Below are 13,020 nucleotides of genomic sequence, written 5' to 3' on the forward strand. Positions count from 1 at the left end.
TTTGCTATACACGAAACTAACATTGACTTTAATCATGTTAATATATCAGTTCTCATTTTTTGCATTTTTAATGTGAAGTGTAAAGAATGTGTACGTCAGCACTTTGGATGTTGTGTCATTTGTCTTACTGTGGACTGTTGTTTTGTATTGCTCAGTATTTTTATTTCCTTTTAAACAATCAGTACTTTCATTGAATTCAGATTAAAAACTAAAACTTTCTGTTTTTGTGATCTGATACTAAATCCAGTTTTTTTTTTTAAATCTATTAACACACTATTTGCATGTCGACGTCAAGTTATATATTTCATTAATAAAAACAATTAAAATCGTGTTTATCACCAACAGTTGCAACTCTAATGCCCGGAATGGATCTCTCAGTTACCACTCGATTAACGCCGAGCCCCCGGGACATGTCACCGGCACTGGCCATAGCTCTGCCCATGATGAAATCAGTTAACATCGTCCCAGTTCAGTGCTTCGACAACATGGCCTTCCATAACGACAAAGTCGAGGAGGTCAACAACGAAAATGACAGCAAGTCGTCGAGCAGAGAGGACTCCGTCGATAGCGACAACACCATTCGCGTGAACATCTACAAAAACGAAAACTATTTGGAAAAGATGGAGGACAAATCAGACGCCAGGACTCCGTTGTTACGTGAACACAAGAACGAGTCTCTAGACGAGACTAAATTAAGAACCGAAACGAAAATTGAAAAAAGAAAATCATCGGCATCAACATAACATTACATTAATGGTAAGATGTGACCAATAATAACTAAGGAAATGAAAAACTATAGTAAATTCTTCCTTTATTCGAAGGGACTATGTTGCTGAAATGTCTATGTGTCGTGCTATACTAATGTATGCAAATAGTATCGGAGACGAATGATCATGAGGTGAAAAGTATTTAATAAAAAGATGATCTCGAATCTCCGATACTATTAATACCTAGATTTTGTCATATAAGTGCATTGAAGGCCGTGATAGAATTAATAATAATATATGTAGCTAAGTGTTTAAAGCACTTTACGATAAATGTTTTTATAAAACACATCATAAATTAATCATAATATGCCTATCACAATTAGATTTTAAGTTTTGGATTGTTATTGGAACATGCTCTTTTAAGGAATCACACACATGCATTTAGAAACAGGAAATCTGCATTTTGATATCGTGTAGATACAAAAGCAATGACAACTTTCCCTAAATTTCCGAGACGTTAACGATTTATAAATTTATAATATCTTCTAACTACATCGGAATGTGAACAAAAATAGTTTTAAGACAGACTTATAATAAAAGGCAAGGAAAAAATAATACAGAAAAAACTAATGGGTTGTACACTATTGGATGCATACTAAGACTTTCAAGATTTGAAAATAAATAATTAAATACCATGAAAATGCTATTATTTAATGGACTATTTACTATATACCTAGATTTTTTTTTGTGATAATGTAGCTTCGCAAGGACCTTAAACCTTCTGTCCAACTGCTAATCAGAATATGCTATGCGATCCTTAAGCTTGAAGAATTAATATTAGCTTAAAAAAAGCCTTCCTCAATAATCCAAAAAATACTTTTCATATCTTTGATTTATTTTGACAAAGATTTAGCACGTGTCCTAATCTACATTTAAAATCGTGAGCTACATCCCGTTTATTATTCTTAAAAATGTTTACATCTCACACCCTATTTATTACCCAATAAATTAAAGCTAATATTAACATAATTGTAAATTAATAATAAAGACTATATTCAAATTAACTACTGTATGTATGAATTTGATCCCAGCATACGAGAAAAGCCCAAAATACCAGATAATAAAAGCCAGAGCATGTTCCAGTACTAATCCAGCTTGATATACATAATTATCATTATTGACCAGTATATTCGTGTTAGTAGTTAAACATTAACAGTCCACTAGTGAGAGATGTGATTATTGTTTGATTTGTGTGCGTTTGGTCTTTAACGAGTTTTTAATATCAACGAGTCCATTTTTTTTGAGAGATTTTATGACCTGGTAACTGAGACCTTTAAGTCATGTCTTATTTTAATTTATGTTGTTCATATTTTTATGAAAAATGATATTATGGACCCAAAAAGCTACGTCCAGCGGCTTTGTTTCATTTTCCCACTTTTGTGCACTTTCACAGATATTAAACAGTTAATAAACCACCATTATTACACATTTAAACCCGAAGAAACACTAAATAGACAAAATAAAACAAATCACACAACTTCACTCCTCGCGTTCCCGCCAAAAAGTCCCTCAACGAGTCCATCAGTGGAGTATTTAAACTTTAAATTCAAATTCTACTAAATTTAAATTCAATTAAATTGAAACATCGGTGTTTCAATTTAATTGAATTCATTTTCAACCATTGAAGGCAGTCATCGTTATACGCAGACATTAACAAAGCCCGGTCAGTCCTGTATCTATCGCCAAGAATTTTACAAATACAGTTAGACAAGAAGAACCCAAGGTACGTGACAAAAATTGTCTTTGTAAACGCTAAAATCTCATCCGATCGCAGGCTGAACAACATTGAAAAACGAAATTCATTAAAAAAAATACATCTCAGTTAAAAAGAACTTAACGCACACACATCAAATAAATACTATCATATTATAAGCCTGTATATACTTGTGTACAATTAGAATAAAACGATTTTATATATCTACAGTTATATCTTATTAACTAATAAACAAAATATATTATTAATTAAACAATATATTTAAAATAAATTAAAAAAAAAAAAACTTTCAAACGAATCACCGTACAACATATCAACAGCACTTTCTATAAATCTTGATGTTATTTAATTGTAAATGTAAATAATAATTGCATAATATATTTATCAAGAAAAGTAAATCAGTAATTAATAGCTAAACAATGAATTGTTTTTTTTTTTTCTTACGTAAACCGATTCAATGTTTAGTTTGAGACTTAAATATCGAATGGAGTTATCGAATTTTCAAAGTTCTTTCTCGGAGTGAATATTTTTAATGGGACGAAATATTTAGCTTAATAAAATATTGTTCAGTCATATGGTAATGTTAGGACAGGGCCTCTTTGAGCAGAAAAGTTCGTAGAGAAGTTCAGATACATGAGTTCAGACGCTACCATCTTTAAACATAAGGTCGAACATTGAAAAGTATTGCAATAGTTCGGCGAAAACTTCTTTCATACTTTCAAAGTAAAAATTTGCAGTAAAATCACTTTGTTTGTTCTGTGTCTGACTAGTTTGGATATTATTAAATAGACATTTTAAAAACAGAAAAGTAAAAAGATTATTCCATCTAGCCCGCCATTTTTCTATTATTTTTCTGAAGCCAAAACGAGTGAGAGAGAGATAACATAACAGCTTTCCCATTCGCGCATAATTTCGTCACGGCGGAAATAGATAGTCTTCAAAATCAGTCACATTTTCTAAACAATACCGTCGGGTCCTAAAGAAAGATGCATTCGGTAGCAAACAAGTGGTTTATCAACAACAATATGATTCCATAGTGAAGAAAAGAATTGAATATGAATCGATCGAGATTAAATTATTTGATTTTTTTTTTTTATTGCCTTTCTAGGCAGACGAGCATACGGCCCACCTGATGGTGAGTGGTTACCATCGCCCATGGACTTCAGCAATGCAAAGGGCAGAGCCAAGCCGCTGCCTACCGCTTAATACTCTCCGCAAGCCTCGTTTGAAGAAGGACATGTCATAGCGCTCGGGAAACACCGTGGAGGGGAGCTCATTCCATAGCCGGATGGTACGTGGCAAAAAAGATCTCTGGAAACGCACTGTGGATGACCGCAGTGGCTCCAGGTAGTATGGATGAACTCTACTCCGGTGAAATTGGATGAAATCGATTAGTTCAAGTTTATTTCAATATTAGATTGGCAAATACGGCTCACCTGGTGTTTAGCAGTTACCGGAGTCCAGTATGGCGGCTGTTCCAACCCTTCAAACCGGTGAGAAGGTCGCGTCAGAAATAGGTATTGGTATCTACCCGTGCAAGCTCAATATACGACTTACGCGAGTAATATCGCCGTTCCTTAATATGAGTGCTAGCAGAAAAATCGCTTTACCCAAAGTCACCAAACGTTCTCTGTTAATCTTTATAATAACACTAGCGACCCGCCCTCGCTTCGCTTCGGAAACATTAAAACACACATGAAACCAAAAATAAAAAAAATAAAAAAAAATAAAAAAAAAGTAGCCTATGTTCATCAGGGACAATGTCGGCTTCTAATGGAAAAATAATTTTTCAAATCGGTCCAGTAGTTTCGGAGCCTATTCGAAACAAACAAACAAACAAATCTTTCCTCTTTATAATATTATTACTAGCGACCCGCCCTCACTTCGCTTCGGAAACATTAAAACACACATGAAATCAAAAAATTAAAATTAAAAAAATAAATAAAAAAAGTAGCCTATGTTCATCAGGGACAATGTCGGCTTCTAATGGAAAAAGAATTTTTCAAATCGGTCCAGTAGTTTCGGAGCCTATTCGAAACAAACAAACAAACAAATCTTTCCTCTTTATAATATTAGTATAGAGTATAGAAAACTGACAATATCCAATTTAAACACGTTGTTTTTCTTTCTAAAATCCACTACTAAGATATGGCCGATTCGATTACCGAATTTAATATTCCGTATTTATTAAGCCGCGTCGCCATTTAAAATTCATGTCTGATAATTGCGGGATTGTCGTTACACAATAATCCTGTATTCGTGGCGGTCTTTCTCGTCGTCGGAATGCTTTACTTTTAATTAAAATACACCGAAACACAAATCCGTTTAAAACGACATTAATTATTGTGGCTTCGGTCATTCCGCGCTGCTCCAGTTTTTGTTATACCTACACAATTTAAAGTGATGACGTCATAAAGGTATAACTTTAAATGGGGTGTGCAGTATTGAAAATAAACGACATTAGGTTTTTTCATTGCTCAGACGGATGGGTGTGTTCAAAGTTCTAGCAGTAGGCAGCGGCTTGGCTCTGCTCCTGGCATTGCTGAAGTCCATGGGCGACGGTAACCACTTACCATCAGGTGGGCCGTACGCTCGTCTGCCTACAAAGGCAAAAAAAAAAGTTCATCTGGTGCCCATGGACATCAACAACGTAAATGCCCTAATTCACCTTGAGATATGAGTTCTAGGTCTTAGTTTTATAGCACAAAAGCTGCCCCGTTCTTCAAACCGAAACGGATTGCTGTTTCACGGCAGGAATGGACAGTGTTAGACAGTGGTGGTGCCTACTTGTGGGTTGCAAAAGACGCCATACCACCAGTAATTACGCCACTTATAATTTTTGCTTGCTTAAAAACGGTGAATACAGTACTACTAGCTGGCTCGGCAAACGTTGTTTTGCCACATAAATTATTTCTAGGAAAGATAAATAACCTAGTTACCGACTGCAGCGCCATCTGCCGGGCTGATTTGTAAATCTAAGCCATTCTCGAATCCACCTGAAGGTACTCAGAAAATTTCATTAAAATCGGTCCAGCCGCTTAGGAGTTCAGTGACAAACACACGCACAGAAGAAAGATATATATATAAAGATTAAGATAAGATGAGCAATTTTCATTAACTTCTGCGTCACAAGCCACGGGAACCTAACTTTTTTATTCTGCTCCGAACCCCCCACTGCGTAACACTGCTCTCCTCAAAAACCCTGTTTCTACAATACCACGCTATTTAAAAAGCTTAGAAATTTCGTCTCATTATAACAAAAAAAAATATATGTCACGTTTTTTAATTGCTTTATTGTTATTCTACTTACGCATATTGTGTTTTAAGTCCTATATTTATAACGTTGCCTAGCAACAAATAACGCTTAGCACTAAAATAGTAGTCGGCTGATAAAGCTGACTGTCCCGAGCTTGATTTCCTATGAAACCTGCTGTCACATAGCGACCATCGTGTTTCCTTAAATAACATCACTATGGTAGTTTTTCAATTACAGAGCATAATGCGACTCAGTGACGCACAATGCCGAATTATGCTGAAGCTTAATTGGAACGTGAATTAGTATTCAAATGCATCAGCAGAGTGCGCTAAGTTAGCACAGTTTTAATTAACATTGATTATTTCTAAGAAACTACGACGAAACGAAAGCCTTACAATTTTTTTCAACATTAAATAATATTACTGACGATAATATAAACAAAATTTCGATCAATGCCAACTTAAAGAAAAAACACTTGTCAATTTTCTGTCACTGAGTTGATACCGATTGCGAGTATCACGCGAGAGCAGTACTATTGAGAGTGCTCGATTGTGCGAAGCGTTGCTGTAGTTGGAACATTCAACGTTGAGCATTATGCCGCATAATGCGCTCTTGTGCTGTCATTGGAAAACTACCGGTATAACATACGTATTTGTAAAGAAACAAGCTGTTTCGCAGCGTCTGCTTTAAGCTTTAAAGCGCTATAATGTTTATTTATATGTGACGAGGTGGTTATCTAGGAAGGGTTTAGCTCTGGCAGTTTTAAGGTTAATCTACATTACATCATTTCTGATTTAATATTAAAATTTACTTAGACATTGTTACTTAAAATTTGTAAATCGCTTCTGATCACAAACACTTGAGTCGCAGTCCCGTCTAAGCCGATTTAAAAACAATTCAAAGAACGCAATATCAAATCGCAAAAGCAGTTTGAATTAGCGAAAACTGAGGAAAATCTACTTTTCTATCATTTTATAAAACACTACATGACGACCGAGCTTTATTCGGTTTTTTTTTTTGATAACGCCATCTTGTTGTGTCTTTAAAGCGGTTAGTTGCCCTCAATTAAGATAAATAGTTTTATTATTCGCCAATAGATGTCGGGAAGAGTTGATTATAGAAATCACGAATAAAACAAAATTTTCTGAAAATAAATCGTAGCTAGATCGATTTATCGCCTCCGATATCCCCTGTACACTAAATTTTATGAAAATCGCTGGAGCCGTTTCCGAGATTCAGATTATATATATACAAGAATTGCTCGTTTAAAGGTATAAGATTTGTTTTATACAAAATAAAAAAAAACTTAAACCATGATTCCATAACGTTACTATTTTAAGGCGTGAACGAATGAGAGAGATAGATTGTACTACTGATCCACTTTTATTCTGACTTCCGTGCTGTTGCCATAATCGAAATAATTTGAAATAATTTCTGTTTTCTTGTGCTCAGAAGAAAATTCACAATAAAAATAAGATATGTACATACGTGTATTAGAATTGATTGTAATGTAGATGAACCTTAAAATGCATTTTAATCATTTCCAAGCTATAATATACAAACAAATAATATGTCTGACTTTTGGGACCTTGTTATATATCGTTATAAATTTAATATTCATTATAACATATTATTATTATTATTTTCATGGCCGAACCCAAATTCAAATTTTATTCGTGATCTAAGCTGTGTGAATAATTACCGCGTGATAACAATAAGGTTGACGCAATAAAATGGACACAGCATGGTTGTTACAAATGTTATTTTGAAAAGTGTTTTACAAATTTACTTTAAGATTAAAAATCTGTTGTACAAGAAAATATAAACACAAAATATTAATTCAGTAAAATTCAAAGTGACGTATTATGATTAAGATAGCCTTTATTAACAATCTAATTTAAGTTACATTTTTTATTATTATTTTAATAACTAGGTCACTAGCGCAATATATGTAATCAAAAATCTGAATCGCGTTAACGACCTTTACAAGCAAAGCTTGCACAAACTCAAAACTCAGCAAAAACATCTTCACCACTTCCACTGAGTTTCTCGCCGGATCTTCTCAGAGGGTCGCGTTTCCGATCCGGTGGTAGATTCTGTGAAGCACGGCTCTTGCTAGGGTTCGTGTTAGCAACGTCATCAGGTTTGAGCTCCGTGAGCTCACCTACTAGTTAAGGTTACGCTGAAATAGCCTCACAAGGTTCTCACCTAAGGTCCGAAAAAAAAAAAAAAACTCCAGAAAATATAATTTAAGCAATAGAATTTTTACTTACGCCGAAATTTATACCGGAGCGGAAGTCTGATCTAAATTGTTGCTAATTTATTCGTTCCTATTCGTTTCGGAATTAGCCAAAGCATTTCTTTTCTGCATCGAGAACTTCATCAGAGTTGCAGACCATTTTCTTTATAGTCCTTTAAGGCAGAGTTAGAAAGCCAAGAAGACAAGAGGAGCAAATTTTAAGAACTACCTGAGGCAGAAGTCCAATATGCTGGTCAGACCAGATAAGTTCCACTCTCAATACTCCAGTCTAAGTTGCTATCTAGACAGCCAAGGATTTACAGGAATGGCGCAGGATAATACAGGAGAAAGTGTTAGAGAAGGCCACGACCTTCAGCATTGCGGATTATCGACGCAAGGAGGGGGATGACCCATCTAATTGTTAACAGTCACCATCGCTCACGGACGTCAGTTAAACCAGGGGCACAACCAAACCGCTGCCTACCGCTGTGAACTCTCACAAACTTTGCTTGCAGCAAGACATATTATAGCGCTCGGAAAACACTGTTTTAGAGGACTCATTCCAAAGCTGAATAGTTCTTAGCACAAAAGATCTCTGGTAACAGATTTTGTATGAGCACAGTTGCCTACCGCTGTGAACTCTTACAAACTTTGTTTGCAGCAGAACATGTTATAGCTCTCGGAAAACATTGTTTTGGAGGGCTCATTCCAAAGCTGAATGGTTCTTACCACAAAAGATATCTGGTAACAGACTTTGGATGAGCACAGTGGTTCCAGATAGTATAGATGAAATATGCTCTAATGCTGGTCGTTGGTATCGTAAAAAGAGATGATCTCAAACAATTACTTAGAGCACTCATCTAATAGACTATGTCTACACAATATATACACGAACGGGTCACGAATGAAACAAAAGGCAATATCTTTCTTATTTACACAGGACTTCCGCAGCTCCTCGACCACAATCTCGTAATACACACATGCATTGGTAATGTAACGAGAACAATTGCTATTGTCTACTAAACTTTGAACTTTGACCGAAGTATATAAGGTCCGAATTTCTTGTTGAATAAATATAGCAATGGACCGTTGGTCCGTTGCCCTTTCAAATAATTCATGATTACAGCGCTTTAAGCCCCGGGGCCTTCGATTCAACATTCGTAACGAAATTCGTTCGCGACCTAAAACTTTTAAATATCCTAGATTTTAATATAAAATACATCACAAAACTTGTATAAGGGATATAAAAAGAATACATAAAACGAAGAAACGACAATGAATTGAGTAAATCAACAAACATACAAGCATAAGTAGGCACGTCGGAGTACGCTACAAACACATAAAAATTTAAAATGGATTTCCAATCAAATGGCCAGAATATTGTCAAGCTATACCTTTTTTTTTTGGTCACGTGGAAATCGCCGGACTTCCGCCCTCCACTGGGGATGGAGGGTGGGGCATGTCAGAGTTAGAGTGAGCAAGCTATACCATAGATTAGTATTATTAATGGTACAAATAACGGCGATGCTGTGTTCATTACGTTCATTTATACTCACAAAATCAATAGTTCTAATCGGAAAACCGAATTCACACATTTTAGATCACTTTTTAAACAGAAATAAGTCAAAGAAGTCGAACCAAGTGAAAAGACAGTTTTACGGCTTATTAGCAACTTACTTTACAGCGAAATGGCGAATAGAGTTTTCTGTCCCGGATTCATTTTTAATACTTGAATCCCACCGGATATTAAGTAGTTATCGGAAACAGTTATAAAAAATATATAATCCTCCATTCATCTGAGGTGTCTGACAAGAGGTGCATAACCCAATTTGATAGTATAATGTATGTTCCAACCCTGAAATGCACGATTGATTTGCGGTAGAAATAAACATGGTAATGGTACCTACCCTGGTGCAGACATACAACACGTCGTACTAACGTAACGCAATGTACAAACAAACAACTATCTTTCTTTGAATGAAGTCATTGCCCTGTTAGTCTTGTGGTTAATACATTGCGGCCTCTAAGTTTTTGCGTGAGAAATTTAAAATTATGGCCTGGAACACAATATCCCACAACACGGTAAAGGATATTATGAATTATTTACCGCGATTCAATGAGCAACATTTACAATTAGTTATTATTATTTTTTGAAACCCTAAAACACCTAGGAAAAATGTTATTTTTGATTTGGATCTTCGGAATTAGGGAAATATACTATTTTATTTATACAACATAACATGTCTAAAAGCCATAAAAAAATTATTGGGATCCTTATCCTGGTATGGGATTCAATGTAGAGAGATGAATACTACAGACATATGTAGTAAAATGAGCACAAGAAAAAGCCATAAAACTATCTTTTATTCGCTTTTATTCTCGTATCAAGAAGAAGTTTAACTTCTATGGGTTTTGCAAAAATAACATTGTGAGTAGCATCAACTCTTTTTAATAGATTTATTTGCAATATTGAAAACATACTGTGTATAATCAGCAAAAGATTTGCATCATAAAAAATCCTGCAAACTCATCCATTTGTCACGATTTATTTAAGAAATACCTTTACTTGTAAATATTTTTTTTAATTAAAAAGCGCACTAATCGTTTAAGTTTATTTAATATTAGTATTTTATAGACTATTTTCCATTTAGGAACACGGCCGTTATATGAATTACCTGTATACTATTTCGAAAACTTAAAGTTGAGTTGATTAATTATGTTTAAATTGAGTCGTCTATTATCAAAGGTGGCAATCTGTGCATTTGGACAAAAAAATGTTATTGATATGTCAATACAGATTGATTTGAATATAATCGTCTCCTTCAAAGAATACGGTTCAAAACCTGCATTAAATAAAGGTTAATACTTAACCTGTTATTTATCTAAGATGTCGTTCAGAAGAGCTTTGTGACTGCCAATGGAATACAAAGTCAATAATTCGTTTTTCTGATTTACCAATAATTGTCCAAAAGTCACATTGCCGGCTTTGATAAATAGTCGACTCAATTGTCAATTGACTTTTTTTCATCTTTCTTTTTTCAGTATGGCAATAGGCTTTTTTCGTAGCCAAAGTTGCCGTTTTATAAAAATGACTTCGTTCCTCGCGTTCCCGCCAAAATTTAATTGACATACCTAAAACTTCAAACTGGAATTCACGATTGCTTCGTTAAGCATGACGATCATATCTATGGACGCTACACCACACACTGTGCACCAGATAATGTATTGGGAAAAGCAATTTAAAAACCAGAGGAACATATTACATGCAAATACTGAGGCAAAATGAACAGTGCTATTAGCCGCGATTGCGTTCTCATATCTTCTCTGTTAATAAACTCTTGTAATGCAGATCTTCTAGCCAGATTATGTAATATAATAACAATTTGATTTATGAACACTGCAACAACCAGTCTTGACCTGTTTTAATTTTAACACATTACCGGTACTCCAGTGGCTAATATGTGACGTCATAAGTCAGTATTTTTGGAAATTACATGTATCGTCGTAGTTGCCACGTTCAAAAAACTTACTTCATGACTACAAAATCACCCTTTAAATATCGAGCCGTAGGAAGTTTTAATTGCTTATTCAAAATGGAAAAAATTCAATTTTAAACTTTCTCTTCGTGTTTCAACGAAGTTTTCTCAGTGGCTGCCCATCGCTCGTACTTTGTATTAAAAGGAAACTGAAAACATTCTATTGAACGTTTGCTTAACACGGGAAAAGACTAAAGGCATTGTTCACTTTGAAACATTTGAAATCTTGTAAAACGTCGGTTATTGTCATTTGTTTTGAAGTTATACTTCTTTAGGCGCGTTATGAAAAATTGATGAGAGTAAAATTTTACGATGCGCGCGCACCGTGACACAAAATTAACAGAATTAAATTGCCCACTAAATCGCTCATTACAATACGACCGACGTAACTTGGCGAGTCTGAATATAGCCGCAGGTGAACTTTCCGAACCGTACCGAGAATTACCGAATTTATACGATGTCATGAAAAAAGATGTCCAATATGCGTGTTTGAGGATGTTGTTTAATCGATTTTTTTTCAAATTGGCTAAAATTTCAATAAAAAAAAAAAAATTAATAAAAATAAAGTATAACTTCTTACGCGCGTACATAAGTACACGCACCCTTTTTTTATTAGTAGCATTGGCGTCTCAGTTCCGCCCGCCCAAAAATACGCTAGATAGGCTGCGTTTGGGCTGATGCCCGACACCGACGGTGACCATTCGTCATCACGTGACTCCAAGTTCTTCTTCATTGAAAGTCAATACATCAAATAGCATAAGACATTGTCAGCCAGCATTGAACATTGGATGTGTATTAATAATTAAAAAGGATAGTCATAAGCGAATGCGTGTAATAAATCGTGTAATAAATATGAAACCCGCAAAATTATAATTTGCGTAACTACTGATGGTAGGACCTCTTGTGAGTCTGCACGGGTAGGTACCACCACCCTGCCTATTTCTACCATGAAGCAGTAATGCGTATCGGTTTGAAGGGTGGGGCAGCCGTTGTAACTATACTGAGACCTTAGAACTTATATCTCAAGGTGGGTGGCGCATTTACGTTGTAGTTGTCTATGGGCTCCAATAACCACTTAACACCAGGCGGGCTGTGAGCTCGTCCACCTATCTAGGCAATAAAAAAAATTCTGATTGAGTTTCGTGTTTAATCCTATTTCTGCCTCGAAACAATCTCAAATCGATGGTCATTGAATTGACGCCTCAATCTCTTCTCAAGCTCAATCTCTCACTCATCTACCCGTCTTAGGAAATAAATCAATTTCAACTTTAAGCTATTTATTGTATTACATACTTTTACAGGTTTTATATGTATATCTTAAAGGTGCGTTTCATACGTAAGATTTTTCAGAATCAGGAAAATCTTGTTTTTAAAGAATCTTTATTACAAATATTTGTTAAGCTGTGTTCCTTTGGAAAATGTCTAAGCTCGTGAAGAAATTAGTTGTAAGGCTTACGTTGAATAAAAACAGGGCTTGATGAAACATGTTGGATTAATATAATATACAT

The 13,020-nt window shown here is 35.1% G+C and overlaps 1 protein-coding gene across 6 annotated transcripts in view; it reads left to right on the forward strand.

Moving 5' to 3' along the window:
• The window catches only part of Shaw (Shaker cognate w), a 97,889-nt gene extending 85,845 nt beyond the window's left edge, over window positions 1-12,044 (forward strand). For 4 of the 6 annotated variants that reach the window (XM_089740124.1, XM_089740125.1, XM_089740123.1 and 1 more), the window contains one exon: window positions 346-12,044. In XM_089740124.1, coding sequence (XP_089596250.1) covers window positions 346-743 — 398 coding nt within the window. In that variant the 3' untranslated portion in view covers window positions 744-12,044. The remainder of the gene's footprint in view (window positions 1-345) is intronic. The other 2 variants (XR_016325742.1, XR_016325743.1) reach the window with 2 other exon arrangements.
• Window positions 12,045-13,020: the final 976 nt, after the last annotated feature.

Source organism: Bombyx mandarina, chromosome 03 (genome assembly GCF_030267445.1).
Source record: "Bombyx mandarina strain Sakado chromosome 03, ASM3026744v2".
Classification (NCBI taxonomy): Eukaryota; Metazoa; Arthropoda; class Insecta; order Lepidoptera; family Bombycidae; genus Bombyx; species Bombyx mandarina.